General features: G+C 43.7%; 1 protein-coding gene across 1 annotated transcript in view; it reads right to left on the bottom strand.

Moving 5' to 3' along the window:
- GRIN2B (glutamate ionotropic receptor NMDA type subunit 2B) overlaps positions 1-27,758 on the bottom strand; it is a 200,620-nt gene that overhangs the window by 89,098 nt on the left and 83,764 nt on the right. The window contains exon 3 of the mRNA XM_057380256.1: positions 26,112-26,710. Coding sequence (XP_057236239.1) covers positions 26,112-26,710 — 599 coding nt within the window. The remainder of the gene's footprint in view (positions 1-26,111; positions 26,711-27,758) is intronic.

Genomic DNA, 27,758 nt, shown 5'->3' with positions numbered 1-27,758 from the left:
GTCAGATTCTATGGGCTGCTTTGTGCCTGGCACTGAACTTTCCATCCCTGCATGCCTTGCACCTGCACCTGCCTCCAGAGAAATGGATATTTAGGCTATTAAGTATGGACTTGTATCACTTACAAGAGCTTTGCTGGCCCATCTGTGAAATTGCTCTGTGTCTCTTGAAGGCCTGCGCAAGAGATGTTCTCTTCCCCCCTCCCTCATCCTCCACTGATGGATTGGGTCTGTCAGCTTGTCAGCTCTCATTGGGCACTGTTTGACATCAGTCCACACTGGGGCAGTGAAAATCTGTTTGCAGTCAGCTCTTCCAATAGCTCCTGTGAAAGAGGGGAGGCTGACCCACTCCAAAACATGCTGCCTCAGCTGGCTACCGAACAGCCACAGATGATAGTGGTGATACAAAACAGCTTGAGAGAGGGTGGCAAAGCTACAGGKTTTTTTGGGGTCTGTTGGGCAGGTCAAGGAGAATGCCAAGAGCTGGGACAGGGATTTCATGACTCCTGGATACCACACACAAAAATTGCCACCAAGACGAGTTGTCAGTGACTGAAAGAGGAATTTTACATGGCTGAGGTTGTGCAGGGACGCAGCTCAGTGGAGTGGGGCCTGGAAAAATGTTCTGAGCATCCCGGCCTCTCAACTTGCAAATGTCATCTGTCAATCCCAGACTCAGTCCTTCTGGAGCAGTTGTGACAGGGGTAGCTGAGAAGGGACATCAGAGGCAAGCTAGGCTCGCAGAGCCTCCAGAGGGTCAATTGCCATGGTACATCAAGGAGCCAGTCATTCAAAATAGGGTTTCTTAACCCTGCTTTCTTAATGTCTAAAAAAATCAAACTGTCTGATATCCCTGAAAATCCTTCTCAGAGTCTTTACAGAAAGCCAGAATCAAGGCTCTTGTGACTAATCACAGTGCTTTGGAATGAGAATATTAAATTATTAGGAACACTGAAGTTGCAATCATATCCCACTTCAATTCATTTTATTTTGACATGGGAAAAGTCATGTGGGAAATGTGAGTTTCTAGGAAGAAGCTGAGGTGCTATGATGGGCAGTTCAGAGACTAGGACCTAGTGCAGCCCAYAGGGAATGGCAAAGGGAGTCATTTTGACAGGGAAAAAAGGGACTGTACTGAAAAATTCACATATGGGTCCAGTTTTAGCTTTGCAGTCCCACTTCCAGCTGCAAGCCCTCATTTAGCYCTCTGAAATTGTAAAGGTTTTGACCCCATTTTCTATTCCAGCCCTTGACTGGCAAAACACTTCTACAGATGAGCTCTTCAAATTGCCATTTTTTGCCCTCCTGCAAAGTACAATTTGTTTAGGCCATGAAAGAAGAAACACTTGATTGGATTTCTGTGCCTAGACAACAATAATCCACATGCTGTCCAGTACCATCATGCCATGCACTATGAGACAAGCAAATAAAAACACACCTCAGGATGAAAATACCACTACAGCAAACAAGATTTGAAGAGTAACAGAGAWATTCAGGTTAGAAAGGACCTTTGAAGGTGACCTGGGACAGCCCTCCACTCAAAACAGGGCAACCTTCTGTGATTTTTTCCCATCCATTTTCCAATGAAGCAACCAAGCATCAAACTATGATCATTAGCTTACTTGTCACCTCTTGCCTCATGTCACAGTCACCCATTGTTACAGACCCAAATGACACATACATGAGAGTTTTTTAGCTCCATCTTCAAAAAAGAAGCAATAGGTCTTTTCAGTACTCTAACAAATAGCATAATAAAAAACAACTGAATGAAAACACTGAAGTATCCTGCAGTTATGTATGATGAATAAAGAGTAGAAAGAAGGTTCAAGCAAGAGAAGAAAGAGTGAAGGGAAAAAATGTGGCTGTAGAATGGCTGGATGGAGAGGTGGAGTGTTGTGGCTGAGTTGCTTCAAGATGAGCCTTTCTACACCTCAAAGCCTTGCCTGTGCATCAGTTTCATCATCAGTGATGGCTGAGGATACAACAACAATAATGGCTGAGGATTCCCAACCTGGAACAGAGCTATGAGAGCATCTACAATTCCCTCCTATCATTGTCCAAATGAACTTCCTGTCTCCGGAGAATTGATACATGAGCTTTTATTGCTCCCATCAAGTCCTGTGTAATAGCTGGGATTAGTCCTATTCAGAAAGCTGGCTAATCCATTCTGGTTTATTTTTAATCTATTTGCCACAATATTCCAGCTATTTCCACACTTTAATATGATACTGTATTTTTAAGTCTCCTCCTTTTAGCCTTTTGCCTTTCACATATTTTACTTCAGGAAATACTATTTGTTCTTCATATCCTGAAGAAGGTAYGGTAGGGTCAAGCAAGAAGTTTCAAGAAATTAGTAGTGAGATGGATGAAATATCAACATACTCTCAAACATAAAGGTGGAGGCAGCTGAAGAACTGGGAAATACAAATGAAAGAAACATTAGCTCGAGAGAACTCTGCAAAAAGCATCATCATGGAGTGAGAGGCACATAGATGAGAGAAGRGATGCACCTCTTGGTGTGTGCTCAGATCAGTGCGCTTGACAGGTACACATTTTCCACAGTGCTCATGGCAGTCCTAGCTGAAGCTTAGCACAGGTGTATTCTTGCCAATTTCCTTTAATAACAGGGCCCTCTTACRAATGATTTTTTGTGAGGTTCTTTTAGAGTTGTCAGTATGGCGGCTGACCAGCTTAAGAAATATATTATAAACCACAAACCAGGTGAGTTTGCTTTTTASTCCTATCTCCCAGTCACTGATGATGATATGGAATAAAAGGAATGGAGGTGGGGTGGGAGAGGGCTGTGAGCCCCCTTCACAATGCAGGGTAGCTCAAATAGGGCAGGCTCTTCAGGGGTGAGCAGGAACACCTGAAGAACCAGTTTGATATTTCAGATGAGAGTTTTAGGCAACAGTGAGCCTTGCAGCGAAGGGCTCGGCACTCACTTAAGACTAAAAACAGAGCAATTCTTATCAAGGAGGCTGATGCAAAGCCCAGAGCAGGGGGAGGGGTGGGGGGATGATGCAGGAAGGAAGGACATGTGATATTCATTCAGTAAAAGAAAACCGACAGCTAATATCAATTGCTTTTCCTGCCCGAGAGCCTTTTGATGCTTGGAAGCCAAATGGGGTGGGGTGTTTTCTTCACATGCGCAGAGCAGGCACAGGCACCACACACCCCATCAGCCTCACGCCGTTTGAAAGAGGAGCAGATATCCAAACCATAGACCAAAGAGAAGAGCTCTGCATGAAGAAGTGCTCAACTGAGAACAAAACTGGTCCTAACGCAGAAATTATCAATCTCTCAGACTCCAGGCAGATTTCTTGATGCCAGCCATCTCCAGCCCCCGAGCAAGCACACAGCCACTCACTGCAAACTGAAGAGGAGCCACAGTTCCTGTAGGAAGCACATGCGGGGTGGGAACACCTACATCTTCCTTATATCTATCATTTCCATTATTCTCCWTATAAGCTTCCAGCTTTCCCACACCCCATGCTAGAGGCTCTCCCGCTACAACCTCTGTGATTCAAGAGACTGAGGGTGGCAGAGCCTTTCGTTGTCATGGTCCATGGGAGCACGGCAGCCTCACCTACAGCAAGGGACAGAAAGAGAATCCTCTCCAGGTCGGGAGAGGACCCTAATCCCCAGATTCCTCTCTGTGTAGCTCTGAGTCTGGTCACTGCCAGTCCTTTGGCTCCAGCATGCATGCTCAGAGCTATTTCCGCTGCTTTCTGACTGGTTCATATCCTGGTTTCTAGATGCATCTCATCATAAATTGGCTARCCATACCTTGCCCTCTCCCAAAAACACAGTGCAGCCTCTTTGCACAGTTGTACATGACCCAGAATCCAGGATCTCTGCTAACCATATCTGAAAGGAAGAACCAATGGGAAAACCAGAAAGTTCATTTTAGCTTCAACTGACAGCCAAGGAGAGCTAACAAAGACAAAGCAGAAACAGTGGCAAAGTAAGACAGATCAACGCACAAGAAAGATGGCACAAAATTTATATTTTCTGTTACCAAGATGTAAATGGATTTGTTGCCCTGCAGCAATTTACAATAGCTGGAAACAGGYCTGCAAAACCTGCGAGGGAATTAGGATACTGTAATGTCCCCGAGAGCTGAAAAGGTGGATTCAGTACTGAGCTGTTGCTCACTGGAAGTCCTTCTAGATTCACAGCCCAATCAAAACACTGGCCTCAGTATTTGCTTCGCACCATGACCAGACGGACAAGAGAAGTCKGCTCCACTGACCCTTTCCTCCTGCCAACTGTCTCAGCCACATGCATAACAAACTAATAATTCAATCATGCATGTTCACCACACTCTCACTGCAGCCCACACGCTCACCCACCTGCTGCCAAAATAGGCACCCCCCACCATTGCCGRAGTCAGTCAGGCATGTTTTTCTCCCACTCGTGCAGTCGCACTCAGCTCCATCCACACCCCGACTCTGTCTGCCTTTGACAATTATCTCCTGCTCTGGGAAGGAGCACGGCACATTTCCATCCCAGCCCTCCCTCTAAGTGCTTATTCATTGCATGACCTGAGCTGGAATGAAATTTTGCCCTTTGCATATCCTTACTTATTTATACTCGCTGCCCATGCTGGTTGCCTAAGGGATGGGAAGGAGGTAAGAGAGTATTAACAAGCTCTTTAACATGATACCTCTTAGAAACAGAGTAACTACTGCTATCTGCTTCACCATCTTTCGCTTGAGTGAAAATCAGGCAATGGACTCAGTGCTGGCTCTTTTTCTATGCCCACACGGTGCTGTAAGGCACACTAAGAATTTGGGCTCAGCTGCTGACCCATCATTTCTAAAAGCTAATGCTCACACACTTGGCTCAAATTTTACAAGGCATGAGATGGCAAGTGTTCTCAGACATTTTTCAGAGCTCAAGAGAAGTCAATGCTCTTCAGAGACAAAACCTTTTGCAATTCATGCCCATTCTTCTACATCATTATTCACAGTCTTTTGGATGCATACATCCTCTGCTCTCTTCACTGCCTTCCTCTAGTCAGTCACCAAGATCTTCCTTCCCCCTCCAGAAAAGCCTACTGGTTAAACCCAGTAGTTAAAGCACTGGGTCCTCAAATCCTGAAACACCTGACTTCAGATAAGGATGTCAACCAAAGTCTCCCTGGGAAGGTGCCCTAAATTTGAATATGTCATATGTACTGATAGAGAAGAAATTTTCTAAATCCCTTTCTCAGAAGTAATTTTATATCATAGAAAAACACTCCATGCGGTCAGAACACTCAGACCTTCAACCACACACACACCCAGCCAATGATCTGGATTTGCTGGGGGCACAGGCACAGAGTCGAAGGAACAATTTTTTTACCAAATTAGAGAAGATGTGAAGAGAGATTTAAGGGAAATGGAGTCTATCATAGGGGCCACTTGCTGGGAGGACAGCTCACTGGCATGGGACAGGCTGTTGTTTGAGCGTTTGCAGAGCAACTTCTCACCTATGCTGTCCCCATGGCCRCAGCCCTCCCTCTTCAGGAGGTGGCTCAGGCTCTGCACAGGACGTTCTGTGCCCTGCATCACACCCCACWGCCTGCACCACGTGGGTCCCCAGGAGAGCGGCTGGCCCTGAGCCTGCAGAGCATCCCTGCAGAATCCCGTAAGATAAGAGCCTAGTGCGCATGTCTCAAACACTGATAGCCAGATGGCTGTGGAGTCAGTCGAGGGTTGTGGGCAATAACACAGCATGGGAAACAACAAGGAGTGGCTAGGGAAGGGGCCATGTGGAAGCAGGGCAGCACTTTCCCAGGACAAACATCCTTGTTGCACTTCCCAGAGATAACACAACACAATATAGAGTAAGTGTGGGAATGAGGCCAAGAAGCAGCTATGGACTGTAGGGGAAATCAAGGCTACTCAAGCCCTCTGCAGCCCTCCGACCCATTTCCAAAAAGGTGTGAAAAAGGATCTATGCATGACAGCCACTTTGCATAGAAAGTGAGAAACCTGCTTTCAGGGCAGGGAAACCTTTCCATAAAAAGGTACCTCCACTGAGGGTCACAGTTTAGTGATGGACCTGACAATGTTAGGCTAATGGTTGGACTCAATGATCCTAGAGGTGTTTTCCAAGTGATACTATGATTCCATGAGTCTTTGAAGCCTGAGTCTGTGGTATCTAAGCAGAGTGCCATCACAGGCTATAGTGCCAGCTCCAACTTGGCTAAGCAGAAATGTAATTGTACTGGTAATGACATACATCTGCCACCCCTAGGGCAGTTACTCCCTGAGGTCACAGAAGTACCAAGTAGGACTTCTTCCCTAATACAAGCTTTTGGTGTGCTCAAATAATACCAGTCGGTGGGACCAAATAAATTTTTTCTTCCCCAAGCTCTTCCATCCTTTTCCATTGACATATAGCCAAGGCTACTTGGGAATGTGAGCAGAAAAAAAAAACTGCTCCAATTTTTTCCCCTGGTGCTGGTTCATGACTATCATGCTGAGGAACCAGAACTACATCCTTTCACACCCACATCACTGAGTTCCTGCTCTGCTACCAAAGTCACAGAGCCAGATCTTATCTTGGTTATGCAGGTAAATCCCTGTGACTCCRTTTAGCTTTCCTCTGCTGCCCAGTTCTTCTGTGGCATTCTTCAACACAGTGACATTACAGATTTAACGGCCTGGAGGTGGGCAAGATCCTGGGAAGGGACACAGTTAGGCCAGCTGACCCAAATTAACCAAAGGGCTATTCCATACCATATCAGCTCAGATACAGAAACTAAGAAAAGGAAGAGGAATGGCAGRCATTCATTATTTACAATGTTTGCCCTGCTTCCTGGGAAGGGGCTAAAAATTGCTTGCTGACGGGAAGTAGAGAATAAACCTACTTTTTTCTCTTTGCTTGTGCTCATGCAAACTCTCACTTCTGCTTTAGTAAACTGCTTTATTTCAACCTATGAGTCATTTCACATCTTATTTTCTCTTCTTTGCCCAGATGGGAAGGGGAGTGACAGAGCAGCTTGGTGGGCACCTGGTGGTCAAACCACCACAAGCTTGAATCTGTCTCCACTAAGAAAGGTTAGCTCTTAAGGTATATAGGGAATCGTACTTCGTGGGGCAAATAGATCCCACCTGAGACTGAATCTGTGTCCCTAACAGATCCCACCTGAGACTGAATCTGTGCTTCCAGTTCCTATGATTGCTGAAGTTACATGTTCATACCACTCCATTACACACATTTTAATTAATCCACTGATTGTTCCCATACTCTCCCAAATTAGGATACCYTCTCCTAGAAAACATTACCTTATTAACCCCAGTCACTCCCTCTAAAGCAGTCCCAGAACAGATAATTGCCTACTCCCTAAATGCCAAGGTATTCATAATGTTCTGATTTACCAAGAGGCATTGCAAAGTCTCTCTGAACTACTTGAGTGGAGGAATAACACACAAGCCCTTTCAGGAGCATCATTAAAACTAGACAAATCTTTCAATCCATTTAGTGAAGTGCCTGGAGGTTGTCTTTTCAGAAGGGAAACAGAAGTAAATACAGCACACTGAAATTGAATACATGCAGTGCCATAGGCATCAGTCCTCTTGCACATCATTTGAGATGCTGGTGTTTTTTTCCTGTTTCCTCTTTTTCTTCAATTTATATTCAGCACATTTCAGGCTCATGCGAGGAGGAATCATAATAACCCTGGAGATTTTTATTTAGCCCTGAGAAGGTACAAAGTGGGCATCAGCCAGGGAAGTTCCCTTCGCTGTCTGCTGAATGTCAGCCAGGAGAAGGCRATTCATAATTCAGCCCCACTCAAACCCCTTCTGCTGTGGACAATTCACAAGAATGATCTGAGAAGGGCCTCAGGAGAGGGATAATATCAGCTCTGAACCAGACTGAGATACCTTGTTCATCTACAAGTCCCACACCATTGCTGTTAAGTGGTCATGATAGAACAAGAGAAAATGGCCTCATGTTGTCCCAGGGGAGATTTAGATTGGATATAAGGAAACATTTCTTCACTGAAAGGGTTGTCAGGCACTGGAACAGGCTATCCAGGGAAGTGGTAGAGCCACTCTCCCTGGAAATATTTAAAAGATGTGTAGATGTGGCACTTCTGGACATGGTTTACCAGGGGACTTGGCAGTAATGGGTTAACAATTGGACTCAATGACTTCTGAGGTCCTTTGCAATCTAAATGATACTTTGATTCCATGAATGTTTAGCTAATTCCAGTGGTGAAGTTCAAAGGTGCACCACCTGTTCTGAAATCTCCTCCCAGAACACAGAATGCCTGTCATGGAGTCCAAAGAATTAATATATTTCACTGTGTTTTCTCCAAGAAGAGACCAAGGAGGAGGATGCCTCAAAATGTCAGAAGATGCTTGATCAAATCTTTCCCAAATCTCTCCCAGCAACCTACCCCAAACTTGCCCCCTCTTCCAGTCTGCCACGCTCTGTAGCTCTCAGACAGGGCTCTCATCTAGAACTTGTAACTTCAACATGCCACTGGGCTCCTGGAAGCATTTTTTTTTTTAATTGAGAAAAAAAACAGTATCTCTGGCACTGCTTTCTTCCCACTAAAGCTTCCCATGTTTGGGGATGATTCATGAGCTGCATGAGTTAATCTGTTTTGGTAAAGGTAGGTCTGCAAAATACAGGCCTGTAGCTGAACACCCATGGCTGAAGCAAGGAGGGAGGGAGAGAAGGAGGAGAAAGAAAAGGACAGCCTGTGGAGGACTGAATTTTTTTTCCACTCTTTCATTTGCTTTTTAACTGCTTGGATGGTTGGTTTTAGTTCCATGCTGGGGACTGGCACCGATTTCCTTTCATTGTGTGATATATCTTTTGAAACTAACATTAAAGGGGCTGAAAGCCTGGGGTAGACACTTYTTTTTCAAGAAACATCATTTTCAATTCAAACAAATAAAACAATTCATTTCTCTGCTTGCTGACTGAGACCCAGGTTTAAGACCCTACAAGAATATATTCAGCCAGCAAGCAGACCTACCTTGACCTCCTAAAAATGGTCCAGGAAGCCCACTGAGATTTCTGCATTGSTGAAGCTGGCACCACCATCTCTTCAGGCCGTCCTCTTCATCCTAAGGTAAAACCTTCCCTATAGATTTCTCTACCTATGCCAAATTTTATCTTCAAGAATGACATTTTCGATATCWGATGTTCATGTCATGTCTGATATTTGATGAAAATTAAAGTAAAAATGGAACCTTCTTTTTCAAAAACAGGCAAGAGGAAAAAAGCTATTTTACCAACATTAGGAAAAAGATAGTGACCTTTATAAAAAGCTCCAGTAGTTCTCTGCTTTCAAGGGACATGAATTTTGATGAGAGAGGAAAGCAAATGTTCATTTCATGCTGATTTTTCCCATACTTGTGAAAACCAAGATGGGCTATAAGCCCTTGAAAAAAAATGCAATTTACAGTTATTAAAGAAAAATTAATAGGGCTTTCAAAAAAGAACCCAGCCTTTTTTAAATCCCCTCCTCACTGAGCCTTCTGTAGTCTAAGGAACAACACATGAGCTCAAATAAGGCCTTGACTGGACTGGGAAAGCAGAAGAAGGGGGCATGCACCTCTTGGGTTTGTATTTCCCATGATCATTCCTGCTCCCTGCACACAGGGATCACTGGAAAAGGATTTTGGCTAATTCCAAAACAGTATTTGTAATCCCATCACAAAAAAAAAAATCATTACAAAAAAATAAAAAAAGCTAATTCCAAAGACCCAGGGAGGTGATCAGGATACACTTGGGAAACTGGGAGAAGCATGGGGCTAAAAGGCTACATGGGAGAAGACAACAGAGAGGTGTGACACCTCGACTATTTGGACAAAGAGACGAACTTGGAGCAGTTTGGCAAAGTGTTGGCTTATTCATTACACAAAGTGAAACACTGAAAAACAGGAAAACATGAACACTGCACCTGTTCAACCGATTTGAATGCATCCCATTTTGTATAACCACCAAGAATCCGTCCTGAATCAACAACAATTCTTCTTGCTGGACCCTATCTCATAGAATGCATCAGGTGGATTAATTTGGGAATCAAACTTAGCTGTTTAGAAAGTGGGCAGCAATCAAGTGAGAAGTTGAGAACGCCTGGGACAAATAGGAAGATCATATGGCATGGGTAGCTGAATGCCACACTGCAAGGCAGGATTTGTCCCTACCTCTGCACAAGGCCATCATGGTATGGATGGATAGGATAGGATGGAATGGAATGGAATGGAATGAAATAGAATAGAATAGAATAGAATAGAATAGAATAGAATAGAATAGAATAGAATAGAATAGAATAGAATAGAATAGAATAGAATAGAATAGAATAGAATAGAATAGTTCAGTTGAAAGGGACCTACAACAATCATCTAGCCTAAATGTCTCTCAGTGCTTGGAGCACTGACCAGCTCTCCAAGATGCCTGTTCCAGTGTTTGACCACCCTCTCAGTGAAGAAAATTTTCCTAATGTCCAGTCTAAASCTCACATGACACAAGTTTGAACCATTTACATGCATGCTATTACTGTACACGAGGGAGAAGAGACCAGTAAAATCTCCTAAACCAGATTTTTTACAAGCAGGCTCTACATTTATGCATCCCATTTTCTGGATGCTTGACAAAAGCTGGACAAATCCTCTGGCCCCTTTTTTTTCTTTTTTTTTTTTTTTTTTTTTTTTTTCTGGTGGCAATTCCAAACAAAAATAAGTAGCGTATTCAGCGTGCAATTTTGACAAATCAGTAAGTATAAAGTTTTGACTTTGTTGAAAGAAAATATATCTATATTCATCCTGTCTTCTTTTGAATCTGAATATTTTCAAATATCTTTTTTTCAAATGAAAGGAAGATACATATTGAAGTTATAAACTAATTTGAATATGAAATTCAGTGTTTCATCTCAAATATATTGGAAGAAATAATTCAAATTAAAATTAAAAAAGGGAAATGGTTTGGAGGCTGTTTTGCTTTTCTCCTGGGTTCAAGATGATTTCTGCAAAACAAACAATTATATGGCGTTCAGACAAACAGCCCATATAACTTGTATGCTACCAAATCTCCATTTCTACATTAATAAAAAAATCAATGAAAAATGGAGCTTAGTTCTAGGTAAGACTTGGAAGGGAGCTATTGAAGAATTACTGACTTGAAGACAAGGAGAAATTTCCTTTGAACATAGAAAGCATTCAGTAATGATCAGTACTTTGAATAATGAGATTCTAGGTGTCTCAGATGGGCCATAAAAAATTAACAGACATTTTTGACCTTAATCTTGCTGCACCTCAGTTCCCCGCCTATACAAAGGATTTACATAAAGTAGCTTGTGTCCTCTCATCTCATAGGAGCAGGGTGAGAATCCATGAACTTCACGATGTATCAAGATACTGGCTTAATGTGCCACAGATAACACCTTGAGACAAAGAATCCTCAATTCTCAGCAGTCTGTGAAAGCAGGCACAATACAAAGCTTAAAGACACTCAATAAGCAAGGCGAAGAAAACAAAATACTGAATCACTGCTCAGTCAGGAAATGTCACCCACCCTGCATGCAGAAGCAAGCAGGGGTCCTGTCTTGAAAGACAGTACCGAAACCACTGCTCTGTAATGCACAGACACACCAGTGCCAAATTAAAATTGCAGCCTCAATTCTGGCATTTTCTTCTGTTTGAAGTGCTTGCCTTTGCAACCTAAATAATATTCTTCTGACACAGTTGTGTGTACGTAATATATGAAAGGCTCTTGGCTCGGGGGCCTTGGACTTCACAGAACATTGCAGCAGTCCCCCTGAGTTTTCCTCCCTGGTTATTTTGCTTCCAGCTCACGCTGGTTTTGCAGCACTGTATCAGAGCTTGTCTTTTCCTGTCTCCCTCCTTTACCACATGCCCTTCCTCAGAACTGCTTCCTCCCCTCCAGCCACCCACCCTGCCAGCTCCCCAGCACCGTGTCTCATTGCTGCATTGTTAATTATTTGCTTGGGCAATTGTGATCCTAGGACTACGAGCACAGACAGAGGGCTCACTTCATTTGATATAAAACAGCAAATACTAAAGCTAGAGGTTTCCTACTTTCAGGGCAAAATTGCAATAGTTTTAGCTTTCTGCATCCTTCCCAGATCTGGTCCATGATGCAGAGGTGCCTGCCTCCATCTCTTCTTTCTTTGCAACCTTCCACCCAGTAGCTGTGCTGGTGGGAGGCAGAAGGGAAAACTCTGACTCATCACACCTGTCTCTAATGGCAGTTGTCATGCTCCTTGTAACCTCAGGTTCCCTAACAGTTTCACTGCTATGCAACTCCCGTAGTATTGCAGTCTCTATTCACACCTCTTTACCTGAACAGCACCTTAAACATTCCCTACTTCTCACCTGAAAACTTTCGCTGGGTTAAAACTCCCTTCAGAGAGTTTCTGATACAGTTTTGTTCACCCTGAAAAATATACCGAAAGCCTTATATAAAGACCGTACAGGCAACCAGTTTGCATCAAATGAAACAAAGAAACCATATTAGGGTGGGAGTAGGGGGTGAGATTTTTAAAAAAAATCTCTGCAGAGGGAAAGATAATTTAGAAATTGCCAAAAAGAAACTGCTTGAAAAAAGAAAGAGTTTAGAGCTTCTCTAGTTTTCAACTTTTTTTTTCTATTAATAATAAGTTTCAGAAGTCGAAAATGTCAAAACAATAGACAAAGACCAATCCAGTCCAAACTGTGGATAATCCTCTACTCCCTGGCATCATGATACCAGTCAGTGCAAGATTCTCTTTTGCTAACACCTCTTATCCTCTCCTGTTGTAAATTACTGACTTACTCCTTTTTCTCATTCTCTCTCCCTTTTTTCTCTCTCCTGGCTCTCTCCTCTGGCTCTCCCTGGTGAACACTGAGCTGCAAGAAGCATTCCTGGGCTAGAAATTAACATATTAATGAAGAAAGAGCCTTGAAGAAGGGTTGAGAGATGGGGAGAAAACAGAGAGAGGAGGCAGGCAAAACAAAATAACAAAGGGAAGATATAATGAAGAAGGGACACAGAGCCAAAGCACAAAGGAAGGGGGGGGAGAACACCTTTCTCGGGAACTTGTGCTACTTCAAACACTTCCATGGGAAGAAAAGATAGAGAGGAAAGAAAGGGGGTAGGAAAAATGGGTGGTTCTTCTGCTTTAAGCTAAGATTTAATATTTCTATAGAAAAGAATCACCTATTGAGGGAAGGATATGCAGATGGAAGGTGGGAGTGATGGAAGGACACAGAGACACAAAGGGGGCATCACCGATAACAAGAGCAGTGGGTTCATCTCTGCCTGTTTGCAAAACACCGTGAGAACGGAATCATGAGAACACCAGTGCAATAGGCTTTGCCTATGAGCCATTGTCTCCCCTGCAACCTCCTGTTCTCTCCTTCCACAATGTGATCCTGCAGGCCTGCCCCAAAATTACGCTGGAAAAAAAAGGATAAAATGTCAATTAGCAAGGACTACTGTTGATCTGGCACACTCATGAGCATCCCACTCCCAATCCCTTTCTCAGAAAAACAGTGGGAAACCTATTAGGATCAGTGAGTTGAGGAGGAAGTAAAAAAATTGTTAGTTCAGACATCTAAGTACTTGTTCCATCCTCTCTGTTCCTCAATTTGACTACCCACCATTTACAAYCTTCTTTGGAAGCACWGCAGAAGAACGGAATCTGAATAATSCAAAACAGTATATCCTAAATTTCCTCCTGCACCCACTGGCCCGAGCAAGCCCATCATTCCCATACCTGTTGACAAGACAAAGGGGGCAGAAAAATAAGGATTCCTGGTGTGAAGAAGGAACMTAAAGAAATAGCATTTTTAGTGGTGAAATACATAGCAGACATTGCAAAACCAAGGCATATGGACTTGACTAGGAAAATAAGCTTTTAGGAATAGGTCTGCATCAGTAAAGATGTGAGCTGTTACCAGAGAGCCCTTCTTGTAAAATAGACCTCTCTTAGTTTATCCCCATCTTTCACATTCCCACCAGCATGTGCCACTACAGAAATACTTGGTGGTCCCTGGTGGTACCAAGCCAGCCCCTTGACAGCTCACCAGACCACTGCACTACTGAGAACATCCTCAACACCCTGAGTGCTGAGGCCCATGGTCTCATGTARCAGCTTTGAGTAAATAGCCAGAGGCACAACAGTGTCCATTCCCTTGACCAGCCCACCACCTCCTTTCTTCTGTGATGGTGAGGGGAGTGGACCAAGGACCATTCGTCTCTCAGCCATGTCCAGATGACACCCCTAGGTGCTGCCACACAGCTTTCTTTGAAACTTAAAGAACCTTTCAGCATGAACCTCTGTCACAAACATGACAAATTTATATGGCTGCTTTCTCTTGACTTCTCWGACAATGAGAGGAGGCTGCAGGAATTTCCTGGCATAGGAATTCCCACTGCTCAGCCTCAGGAGAATGACCACAACCAAAGCCACAGCATCCATGCAACTCCCTGGTTTTGGGTACTACTGCTGGCCTGACCTGTGGCATCTGAAAAAGCAAGCTCCAAACCACACAGAGGAATAAAAGTCAGTGCCACCCACATCCCTCCCACTTAGAGAACCAGCTGCACGTCCTTCACAGTGAGTGCTCTAAAACCAAGCCTATTGATGCTTTATATGTCCCCAAGTGGTCCTCCATCTGTGCCACATSCCCACATTCCTTTGCTGCTTTTCTCTGGGGCCTGCTTCCACACTGACAACTGATGGCTGCGACAAATGCTTCCGAGCTGCCACAGCTGAGCCCCAAGAGGCAGAAGCGCTTCTGCAAGCTCTCTGAAGATCCAGAAGTGGGTGACAAAAAGGGAGGAAACCAGCAACCATGCAAACCAGCCTGATCTGCACTGCAAGTTAGTGGATGCCTCTCACTTGGACAGCTCTCCTCTGCTCTGTGGCTAATCCAAGCCCTAAATATCCACATGCCCTCTATACTGGATTACACGGTATTCCCAGTGCCACCCACTGTTGGAAGCGCCATGCTTTTCTCATTTGACTCCCTCACTCCGCCAAACTTTCTTGTTAAGCAATTTCATGGACCTATAATAAACTATTCCAAATCAATTTCACAGCATTGCTAAGCTTCTGCCTTCATCAATTCAAACTTGAGCCTTCCATGAAAAATTGCTTGGAGAAAAAATACAAATCAGTAAATTAGGTAAACTTCTCACTCTAGACAGTCAAACTGAGGCCTTTTCCAGAACTATCATCTTTCCACAGCCACCAGAGAAACTGTGTCTTGGCACCACCTCCAAGGCACTTGTTGGAGGACCTCTCCTATGAGGAAAGACTGAGAGAATTTGGATTGTTCAATCTGGAAAAGAGAAGGCTTTGGGGTGACCTAATTGTGGTCTTCCAGTACCAGAAGGGAACTTACAGGAAAGATGAGGCAAGACTATTTACAAGAGCATGTAGTGACAGCACAGGGGGAGTGGGGTCAAGCTGAAAGAGAGCAGGTTTAGATTCTGTTTTAGGAAAAAAATCTTTCGTGTGAGGGTAGTGAGGCACTGGAGCAGGTTGCCCAGAGAAGCTGTGGATGCCCCACCCTGGGAGTGTTCAAGGCCAGGTCAGATGGGAGACTCTGAACAACACGGTCCAGTCGMAGATGTCCCCACCCACAGCAGGGTCCTGGATCTGCAAGATCCCCTTCCAACTCAAAGCCCTCTGTGATTCTGTGACTCATCTGACCTGTAGTCCCACATCTGCAAAAAGCAAGACCTTCTCCTTCTGAAAGCTACATTAAAATAGATCTACAAGGAAAGCTCCCTCAGCATCTCAGCTATAGGCCTGCAAGGAAAGAAAAAGGAAACTGAGACAAGGGCAGCAGAACATGCAGAACTCTGAAATAATGGTCCTGCTGCACATCCTGGATCTGGGCAAGTCAAATGCTGGAAAGCTCAATATCCCACACTGCCCTGCAGAACAGCTATTGGACATGAATACATACTAGGCATACTGAAGAGCAGTTGCTAAATGTTCAGATTTATTCAGAGGCCGTAAGCATCTGTATTTTGCACCTCAAAGTCTTCACAGTCCCTTGGTGATGCTGGAGAGCTTTTTGTCATGGCTTAAGTACCAGCTCTTGTACGCTCTCACCATGCCACACGTCACCACTGAGATGGAAGGGCAACATCAGCATCTTTGCAAAGGAGGTGGAAAGCATTGCTTGCAGCAATCTGAGGTGCCTCATGTCACTCACAGGGCTTAATCTGCCAGTGACACATTATTTTAAGGGGAAAGCAATGAAAAKCATCCTTTCAGAAGGACCATCTTTTAGATATGACATATATTACCCACGTGGCTGCATCCTCTCAGACCTTCATTGCAGTCAGCCCTTTTCTCACCACCCAGTTCTGGTTATTTGCCTTTAACCAGTGACAGGTTCACAACCGCCTTGTTGGATATCTGCTTCTGCCGAGGGCTGTCTCCAGGGGAAATAAGCAAATAATCAATGTAGAATCTAGATAAATCAGCTCAAAACCTGTCACACTCTCGGGATGAAGGAGGTCACTGAAATTAGATATCATTTGCTCTTGAAGTCTGCATTCTGGAAAAGCTGCTAACCTCCTTTCTGAAATCACTTCTGGAGCTGCTGGCTGCCTGCTTCACACAGGCACACGAGAGGCATGTGTGGCACTGCCGCTAATATCCTGTGCTCATTAAACACCCCCAATGTCTTGGCGAAAATCCACCTCTAGTAAATTCATTCTGCCAGCTGAAATTCCTCGTGCAGCTCCAGCGAGGTGCAGTATTCATCTCCTCTTCATACTGTATTCTGTTAAACAGTTGCTCTATCTCACCCCAGAGATGGCTGAATTTTTGTGGTGAATTAAGCTGTCCCTTTCTACTTTTTAAAGTGCTTTGGAACTGCAGATAAAAGACTCTACAGCCTGTCATAAATAACTGTAAGATGCTGACACTGCTACTGGAGGTAGCCATCTTGCTGAAAAACTATTTCATTTGTGACACTAATAATACAGGGAAGAACACTGGGCAAGACACTGAAAACTCATTTCCATCTCGTTTTAATACAGCTTCAAAAACCAGGGAAAAAAAGGCAGCGTCGAGTCAGCATTTGTGCATTTTTAACCACGGTCAAGCTACAGAGATTCACGGGTTTTCAGTTCACTGTGGCAGCTCCCTTCCAGCATGACCACACCAGCAAGAGGGTGAACTCTTCATCTGATTATCTGCTGTTTTTCCAGATCCCTAACCAACACCAACACAAAGTTCACCAAAGCTGTTTTTCCACCATTTCTCATGGTACATTATTGCAAAGAGAAGGTCTAATCACCTTATCATCTTGATTGAATAAAGACAGGTGTGGAGACCTGTTTGGTGTGATGTAACAAACTCAGAAATCTCTCCACAGGGGTGGAAAAGAGCTTTCTTTGTATGAAGGTGTCTGGCAACATTCAGTCTGACTGATCCTTTCAAGGGCAACTATGGTTAGACTTTAATATTCATTTTATATTAAGGTGCTCACAGGCTTGAGTAAGGACATTTTTATTACTTAAATCAGGAGAGAATATGCTGCAGCAATGACGGAGCAGGGTATGCTGAACAAGCTGACGGGTCTCTGCTATTCCTATTTTCTTTGTTATTATTTCGCTCACATTCAAGCCTTTTAAATACCACATTTCTAGATTATATTTCATTCAAATATTTCAAGAAATATAGTGCACAGTGAATGTACAATACAAAAATAATTACACTACAGTAAGATACATCACTCTCAAATGTTTATATTCAATTCAAAACCGCATTTTCTTACCTTAGCAAAGCAGGAATCTCTTGTCTAACACTGCAACCAATTTCTGAAGTTTGAAGTRAAGCTAGCTATGAGTTATTTGTCCATACCAACAGAAACCCCACTGCTGGGTAATTATTTGAAAGCAGAACAAATGCGTTCATTTCACACTCTCTTAACTCAAAATTGGATGAACAAGGATTTTTTTTCCTCAGATTTTTCAAAAAAATGTTCACCTTTGGACTGTGGATGAAAATAAAATTTGCAAAGTGAAACAAAATGTGCTTTAAAAATTATCGCTACTTGAAAATAGGCCAGTGGAGAGGTCTGTGCACTGCAGAGGGAGGTCTGGATTCTGCACAGGTAACAGRTATTCAAAATCTGCTACCTGTGCAAAATTCGGTCGAGTCCCTTTCAGATAAGTAATCAGCTACCCCACAGATACGCAGATCCACATTCTCCCAAAATGTGGATGCAAGACTGAGTAACCCTTAAAGCAATGATTTTGAGAGGAATTTCAGCAGCAGCATTCAGTCAGGAGTGCTCTAAGCCTCAATTCAGAAAAGCACTTAACCACACACAATCTCTTGGACAAAGCACAGATGGCAAAGGCCACTGAACAGCGGACGCTTCTGCAGGGGAACAGGCAGCTGTTCTACAGGGCTCAGCTCCATCACACAACCGTGTAGGACAGAAAGGGGAAAAAAACACCCAGTGGAAAGTTAAATCACAGGAATGGTGTTAAGACTGCAGAACATAAAAAAATCTCATCCCAGACACACCGGGGTTAATACCTCCACTCTTCTCCAAGAAAGGTCACCTGACTTAATTTTCTTTCCTTTTATTAGTGAATTTCTGACAACACGAAGGCTTTGGTGGCCCCCCCGCCCTCCAGGAGGGAGCACTCGGTGCAAGCAGCCCTGGTGTCCTGTCAAACCGAATCGTGAACCCAAATTGCATCGCAGAGAAGAGAAGAAAAAGCTGCTTCAGAGTTGCACAGGGAGCCATAGCAACACGGCAGTTCCTATTTTTAAAAACTTGAAAGATAGTAAGAACATTAAATCTGAGGGGAGGAGAGAGGGGAAAAAAAGCCAAAAACTACGTTTCTATCAGCAAGGGAAAAAAAATGCACATTTTTCTGATAGGCTCCAGTGATGAAACCGCAGATGGCCAGCCATCAGTGTGAAGGTGTGCAAGGCCTTTATCCCATCGAGCCAGTTCTTGAAGGAAAGAGCATTTTTCTCACCTTCCCTCTACTGCTCTGCTAAAGCAGGTTTTCAGATTCCCTGAGGCACTTTAAAGCCCACAGCACCCTAACTGCATTTTGTGATCAGAGCAGGATCAGCAACGGTGTAGCTGATGCTAATCTGTAGCCAGAGCTGGGTTTGTGGTTTCCCAGCTCCATCACAGAGGAGGGATTTTGACTCACTTTCCATGAGGAGGGGAGAGTCTGAACACACACTTTAAAACATATTGTCACCAGCAAGTGAAGTTGCCACGGTATTAGCACTAATTGGACTTGGCTGCAGAGCAGAAGATGTCTCACAGGGCTGGAAGCAGAACACAGAYATTTTCCCATCTGGAAACTGATGGTGCATACCAAAATTCATTCCCAGCTGGTGGATTTTGGAGGCATTTATGAAAGGGTATGTCCTTTAATCAAAAGTTAACCCTCGCCAAAAACCCATCACTTCACTTGCACCCTTCTATTAGCTCAGTTGGTTAGAGCAAGGTACGAATAACAATAACTAATAAGGTTGCAGGTTCAATCCTTGTACAGGCCATTCACTTGAGCAATGTCTCCACTTCCCCTCTGACACAGCCCAGCTATGCAGGATTAAGGCATCCCATTGTGCCCACTGAGGAACAAACTGAGGATGCTGTGCCATTATATAGTCCCACTGATAAGCCAGAGACCTCCAGTATCCATCCTACCAGCATAAAAGTTAGTTTTATGTTTGACCTTCTGCTGCAGGACTGTTGTGCTTCCCACTGCCTAAGCAGAACTGCTGAAGAGCTGGGCAAAGCAAGGAGCACAGTCAGACACAGACTGCCCTTGTGCATCAGGCACCCTGTGAAGCCCTCCTGTATGGAAGAGGTTTGGATTAAGAGGATGTTACAAACTGCCCTCAGCATTCCCCTCCAGTGACAGGAAAAAAAAGTCAGAGGAAGCCAACACTTCCTCCAAGATATGGTAGMACATGACTGCTCACCTCCTGGCCAGGCATCGTGAATAACCAGTAGCCCCAGACTGAAAAACCCAGCACCTTTCACCAGCACTGCACTACCAGGACAAGGAGCAACACACACAGGGCAAATGAAATGCAATAGGAGATGCAAGACAGGAATGGAAAAAGCAATGGCAGCATGCACAGARTGAGATGAGGTACAAGCTATGCAGGGAGGCAGAGAGACCCTGACAGAGGCAGGAGGCACGGGCCAGTCCCAGACTCCAGCTGCTGCTGGAGCAGTGACAGGAACAAGCAGATTTCAGCAGCAGGGTTCTCTAATCTGTCAGCAGCGCTCACGCCACGTGCTGCCAGTCTGCACCAGCCTGACGGCAGCGGGACACACCAACCAGTGAGAAAATAATGAGCTGCTAACAAGACATGGCCTTAGAGGCTCCAAAAGGYCAAAAGTTACATATGCTCCCTCACCCTCCAAGTTTCTGAAAAGGGCATTCTGCATCCTTGGGAACATGCCACTTACACCTTCTCTCGCTACCTCTCTGGCATTAAGAAGCAAGTCCCAGCACTGCGCCTCCCACCACTGGAACACCGCTGGATTCAAGGGCTGGAACAGGGCTTCCCAGCAGCTGCCAGGCAGGTAGATACAATCCTGCCAGGGCTCCTGTCTGTTAGTATGAGGGTAACTTAAACCCACAAATGCAGAAAGAGTGTTGTAAATGATCCATTCTCCATTCCTGCCCTCAGCTCCCTTAGTGCACTGTGTGAAGGTGTGACCCCCTCAACCAGGAGACAACACATGGCCATACCTGCAAATGACATATGATGACCCCTCGGTCTGACGTGGAAGAGGATGGCTGCCATGACTGGAGAGGAGAGGGCAGGAGGGTGGGTTGAGAGAGACCAGAGAAACAAGGAAAGGTGCTGCCTGGGTGCTGTCCTTGGTCCTTGGCACTGACCTGGGGAAAGCAGGTCCAGGCTGCTATGGGCATGGCGCTGCTGTCAGGTATCGGGGTGACACAATACCCTAAAGGAGCACTGCACTTTTTGGGGATGTGTGCACCCCATAGAGTCTTGAGTTTCCAGGGAAGCAATTTATTCGTACAACCCAACTGCATGAACTTTCTCTGCTCACTGACTCACTGCTCAAGTATCCAAGCCCTGGCAGTTCCCAGTTTCCAATAGGGAAAAGCAGGCATGTGAGAACAGAGCTTKCCCTGGTTGGTCCAGGGAAAACAGTTTCCAAGCACTCATCAAAGGCTCTTCTGCATTTCTTATCTGTTTGGCATGGTAAGCTCCAGACAAATGTTACTGCCCCCAGAGTGGAAGTGTCATGTCCAAACAATGCATTGAGCTAGCTTGCCAGCTGTTTTCATATTTGAAAAATCTGAGGTACAGAAGTGAACCTAACTTTGTTTCCCTCTAAAAGAATTTCTTTGCAAAGGTGGTATAATTCCACATTTGTATTTTAATTCGAAAGCAAATGCTCCACTGCACTTTTTATTAAAATGAAATCTGGTGTGTGCAGCCTGGTGTTAAATGGGAGACTATTAAAGCCAATCAGTGGAGAACTCATTAGTAAACCCTGCAACAACAAACCAGTAGTTATGGCCCAGCATTCACGAGCAGCCATGACAACAAGTAAAAAGAACCCAGGTCTCATTGAAGGCTATAATAAAACACAGCTTACGTAGCCCAAAGACTGCGAATATCCATACAAAACAGCTGAGCTCCTATTCCTCAAAAATGTGCCAGAAATTATATTCTTTTCTCATGACTCATCTCTGAATTCCACTCCTAAGAAAGCTCCTGTCATTTAGTTATTTCTTCCCATTTCTAAAATGTAATGAAAAGAACCAATCCAGAGCTCAAGGAAATCTGTCCCATCAATTAAAATAACGAAATAAGCAGAAGGCTGCCTATAAACACATCCACCTCTGCCCACTCACTCTCAGCAGCCATGGTGAAGGGAGAAAAGATGAGCTTTGCAGGATGCCTAGAAGCCTAGCAACTCTCCTAGGAAGGGCCAAGAGGTAAGAACTCCTCATCTGAGCATTTTCTTCCCAGCCTCTGAGATTTCATCCAGTCAAAAAGAGCAGAGCACACAGAGGTTTTTCAGAGTGCCCAGAAGACCAGATATTGGAATAAGCATAAACCTGGTAAACAGAAATATTCAGACCAGATTTCTTTCTGGGACAATGAAGGAATAAATGAATAGGTAATTATTACGAACAGAACAAAGAATTAAAGACTGTAATTGAACTGGGAAACAGCATTTGGATATTTGGACTTCAAATCACCACCTAAGCCTATTATCAGCATAAATTGAGATAAATCCCTCACTAGAGGAAAAATTCCTCAAAAACAATTCAAAAAGCTAATAAACAAAACTTTCCCAAAGTATCATTTTACTATCCTTCAGTGGAGCTCTCATTAGYAGGTACACTTATTGGACAAAACCCAAAATGTTCAATGGTCGTGATCATACTTCGGCAGTTCCTGTCTTACACAGAAGAGAACCAGTTTCAAGACAGACAAGAAACAGTTGCTATGAGACCATTAGTGATACAAGAAGATGCAGACCAAACACCTACATTGTCAAGAAATGGCATTTAGATAACAGTCTGTCTTGTTTCTTTCTGGCTTTTAGCCATACTTCAAATAAAACTTCGTTTGCACAAGTTCTTGCCAAAATGAACAAGTGTCAGGGTAAAAAGGAGGAAAGAGATGGAGAATTTGAACATTTGGTTCATTTCCTCGTGACTCCGTTATATACCCAGATCAACCACTGTTACCGTGTTGAACAAGACCATTTGATTTTAGCTGCATTCAGAACAACTGCTCTTTTAGAAAGATGAAAAAAAAAAAAAAAAAAAAAAAAAGTAAGAAATGGTCAGAGTTCAAAGGCAGATCTTGGGAAATGACTAATGCACAGTCTTAGTGTACAGTGTGCCCCAGCTGAAATAAATTATACATATTTTAGTTGGATGTGTCACTCTCCAAAGAATAAAATGGGAAAATTCCTTTATTGTATTGCCTCCCCAGTTATGGATTTGAAGTAAATTGGACCATTTTGGATTAGCTTCAAGAATTTCTGAAACAGTAGCTACATGGTGATGCTTTATCTGAGGTCACATTCACATACACTTTGTCTCCCCAGACATCAAGCCCACGTACATGCATTTCTCTATTCTGTGTAGGCATGTGGAGGGGGAACTGTAAGTTGCAGATTGCTGAATATAGTATTGCTGGGTCCAGAGCAAGACTAAAATTAGCTTTCCAGGATCTGCAGTCCAGTTCAAAATATGCCAAACCATGTGGCAGACATGCAGGTATTGCTGCTACCTGGGGTGCACAGTGCACAAGTACTGTGGTATCTTAATAGCTGGAAGGGGCTAGGGAATGTATGAAGTAGCCAGGTGTGCAGAATCTGTAATATTCCAGCTAGTCAAAGCATTTCAGGAGGAATTTAAAGATTTCAGATAGACAAAGCATATCAGGAGAGGTTTCAAGCTCAGCACATAGTAAATTCCAGCAAATTCAATGGAACTTGAAGGTAAGAACACAGATTACAGCTATTAATCTCTGTGGGTTTTGGTTCAGTGAGGTGAACTCACATCTTTGTGACTGTCTCTTTCCACATCTTGTGCTTCTCCCCTGCCTCTCCTCCTGCACAGACTTCAGGCATGAGGTTGAGCTTGAAGCCATCTGATTTCTGTGTAAGCCATGCATTTGTAAAAGCAATAGCTTATTTCAGACACCACTAGTTTTTAAACTTCAAAATGTGCCTAAAAGTATTCGAATTAAATAAAAACCTAAGCACCCAACTCACTGAAGTCAGACTTTTTAACTATCTTGCTTGGAAATACAGAGAGGATGGAAACACAGGCAGGTGAGGAGGAGAAGGTAGGGGAAGAACCTCCTCACAGGCCAGCACCATGTGAGGCAAAGCAAATGTTTGCATTGTGCTCCCAAGCAACTGCAAAAGTAGAATTATTTCTGAGTTAGCTCAGGTGCCTGAAGCATTCTACACAGCGGCAGAACAGAGCTTGGKGTGGACTGATTGACTCTCAGTGAGACTGATGTCTGTACGCAAACTAAGCTGGGCGTATCTACACACATCGGCACTCATTCCTGTGAATGCTGTACCCAGAGCAGACAAGGGAGCAGAAACAGCATGACTTGGACCATGAAGGTGAGAARAAAGCTAGTGTCTTCAAAAATAACAGGAACTGCTTTCATGTGGGGTGCCCAGCCTTCGGGGCATATCTACACGGCACGACAGTACTGTCACATCTACACTCAAGAATCTCTGAGCTGGCAACCTCTAAATAATGCAGAAAGGTGCTATGCAGAGAGAATTTGTTGGGTCCTTGAAGCAGCGTAGCTATATGAGCATGATGTTATGCATAGGCTAATAGAATGTCAACAGAACTCACTAGCAGAAGGTCTCTGCAGAACGCTGCACCATATAGCAGGGAACGTTTTGTTTTCTAGATAACTGCTGAAAAGACACAATAGAGCTCTCCCCAAAATCCCTCTTCATTTGGAAAGGTAGAACAAAAGCCTGCCTTGATGTTACTTCTTATTATTTTGTATACACTAAATATATTATCCCTGCTTAATCATTCCAGTGATGACTCAAAAGAGCAGCAGAAAAAAAAAACCCTTACTCCTAAGCCTAGCTGGGAAGGAAAGAGATAAAAGCTCTGGGCACCTTTTCTTTAAGGCTTGCATAGAGAAAAAAAAAATAACAGTAAGGGGAGGAGGAAGTAAAGGCAGTAAGACCGGGTAACATGCCAATGGATCATAGAGACAAGAACAAATAGCAATATGGATAATATAATGGACCAAAGAACAAAGCTCTCTTTCAGTCCCCAACATTCAGGCAAAGCAAAAATCTGCTTCCTTGTCCTCTAGTCGTTCTATCTGCCTAGTACAGTTAACAGTGAGGGGTCACAGCATGCAGACCAATCCATCACATTTACACAGCTCAATGATCCAACATGACAAATGAACAAAGACACTGAGCTCTGTGTGGCCTGATGGCTACTGCGTTGATTCTCCTTGTCCCACCACAAAGGGTCTGACATGTCCAAGGATTTTATATGTAACACATTAGACAGTGACAGCTGGGCAGGTCAGGGGGCATCTGGATTCCATGGCTAATTATTTGGGTTGTTTTGCTGCATGCTAAAACTCYGTCTGGGACAAAACGGAACATTTAGTAATCAGAGTGCTGTTCTAGAGGTTCTTCTATCACAAGCTTACTCTATGTCCTTAAACAGATGTCTTAGCACTGTTTCTTAGGAAAATATGAATTTGGATAAAAAGAAGATACTTATTCAAGCAGGTTTTCCCTATTTTTAAATACCCTTTTCAATTTTGAAAAACTTGGCATTCTAATCGAGGTACTAGGCTTTCTGCACACAAGAGACAATGATATCCAAAACATTCAACAGACAATGGCCAATGAAGTGCCAAAGAGCACATGACAGCACAAGTACTTCCTCTAAGGTAAACCAGATTCTTAAGACATCCAAGGTCTTTAAAACTTCCAGTATGAAGCAGTATCTGAGCAGAGTTGACGAGTCCTTCTGCAGCTCTAGTTCTCCACATCTCTTTGCACTTCTGTCTCTCCTGTAATTCAGGGCCAATGAACAACAAAAGGACACTTGGTCTGCAGACAACTGTTGCCGTGGAACTATTCCAGGTAGGTTATACACAACCACCACCTATAAGGGACACCTGTTCACATAGTGCTAGTGCCTGGAACAGAAGCTGGTGCCTTCTAGATGTCAACACAAACATTCCCACAGCTTGTGGCAAGAACGCACCTGGAAGCTGCAGATCTGGTCATGCAAAGACACTCCAAAATGTTCAATGCTGTTACGAAAGAAAAAATTTGTGTACAGAGGGGCACACTCCAGTTTTTGCACTATGCCTTTCTTATGCCTTTTCTTCATGCTGACGTGCCCTCTGTGTTGTATGGAGGCTTTCTAAGGTGGTGACAACACTGGCATTCGTGACACACAGCAACACAGGTCCCACCATCAGCTCACCTCCCCTTGCCCAGGTTCTGGCTAACACCACCTGCTGCCCCAAAGCACCACATGCCCTAGCAGACACATTCTGGTATAAGAGGTCTGTGACCCCCCTTTTGTAAGGCTGACCTAGATCTTTTCCTTACCTGTTGAGCATRTTGGACTGGTAAATCCTTTTCTCCTGGGTGTTGTAACAGCTGCTCTTGGGCTCAGGGATGAAGCTGTGTTCAGACAGCATATCAGAAGCAGCCGTGGTGATTATGGCTATTCCATCCCTTACTCTGGCAGGAAGACCGTAGTCCCATTCATCATATGAGACAGAGATGAGCCCRGTGGGGAACTCAGATGGCACTGTGTCTGTATCCCCTGCCACCAGGCTGGGCACGATCCACGTGTAACCATAGCCTGTCAGACCCACTGAGTTGGCCACCTCGAAAATGTAGGTGGCCTCTTCCTTTGTGCAGTAGAGGAGGATAACAGGGCTTTGGAGCTTCTTGAGCTGGTTCTGGATCTTTGAGTCCCCATCATCCAGGGACATGTCCAACAGAAGGACCTCCTCCAGTTCCCAACCCACAAAGCTGTGCTCAATGGTACTGCGGATCTTGTTCACAAAGTCCTGGTAGCCAGGGAAGTAAGTAGTGACAATGGAGAAGATGTACCAGTCGTATTCTTCCATGATGTTGAGCATGACAGAAGCTTGCTGTTCTATTGATGGACCAAACTGGAAGAACATGGATGACTCATCCTAGAACAGGAAGTCAAAGAGAGGAAGAAAGAGAAAACAAGAATAGGTCAAAGGAAATAAACAGCATTCCAAATCAATCCATTGAGCATGGAGGAGGAGGCACAGAGTCACAGTCCTACACTTCATATCTTGGCCAGACCTTATGGATTTTTAACTTCTTAAAATTTAAAATTTAAGTGAAGCAAGTGAGAAGGAAGTAAAATCCTTTTTATGACCAGCTGTCCTTACTTTATTTTTAAAGGCAGGTTGCCAAAGTTACTTAAAGGTTTCTAGTGTTAGGCCTGATTATAACAGACAGAGAACAAGTGGGACACAAGTGAGAACAGAAAAACAGAAAATGTACAAAAYATTTCTGTGAAATTAAGGGTTTTAATCCCAGGATTATCATAACTTTATATGCAGCATAAACAGAATACGGAGCACCTTTGATACTAATTTGGGACTGTTGCTTTGATACTAAGTTTGGGACAGTTGCTCTAGTTTGAGTATCCAGACCAGAGTACAAATAGAGCAGGCAAAAGCATTCATTGGATACAAATAGCTCTGACAATCTCTACTGCAAGCTCCTCTCAAAGCAAGTAGCAGCACAGAGTTCTGCATCTGTGAAGGTTCAGTCTCAGAACAACATAAAATACATTAAAATAAAAAAAAATATTTTTAAACTATGGTGAGGTTTGTTGACTCCGTGTTTTAGAGAAATGTCAGCTCAATATTTCTCTTGGTATTGCTTTCATATCTTCCTACCATACTAAATGCATCTTTGCAAAAATCAGAACTTGTACCCCTTTACAAACTCCAAGGCAGTTTTTATTCAGATCTCAGCCCTCCAATAGCWTAGTGTAAATCTTTTTTGTCCTGAGATTTCACCAGATACCAGGTTTTCARTTTGTGACAGATCCAGAAAAATGGAAATCCCTGCTTTTGCCCAATTCATGATGGAAAGGAACAGAAAAAAGTATTTGCCAGTAGGCTCTCTTAGGGATGTATCTTCTATTTTTTAAAGTCAATTGCAAACTACTGCTGATTTCTGTAGAGTAGGATTAGATCA

This window comes from Malurus melanocephalus, unplaced genomic scaffold (assembly GCF_030028575.1).
Source record: "Malurus melanocephalus ecotype Western Australia unplaced genomic scaffold, MMel_1.1 scaffold_441, whole genome shotgun sequence".
Classification (NCBI taxonomy): domain Eukaryota; kingdom Metazoa; phylum Chordata; class Aves; order Passeriformes; family Maluridae; genus Malurus; species Malurus melanocephalus.
The sequence above is the reverse complement of the archived record's forward strand: the minus strand, read 5'-3'. Positions and strand labels throughout refer to the sequence as shown.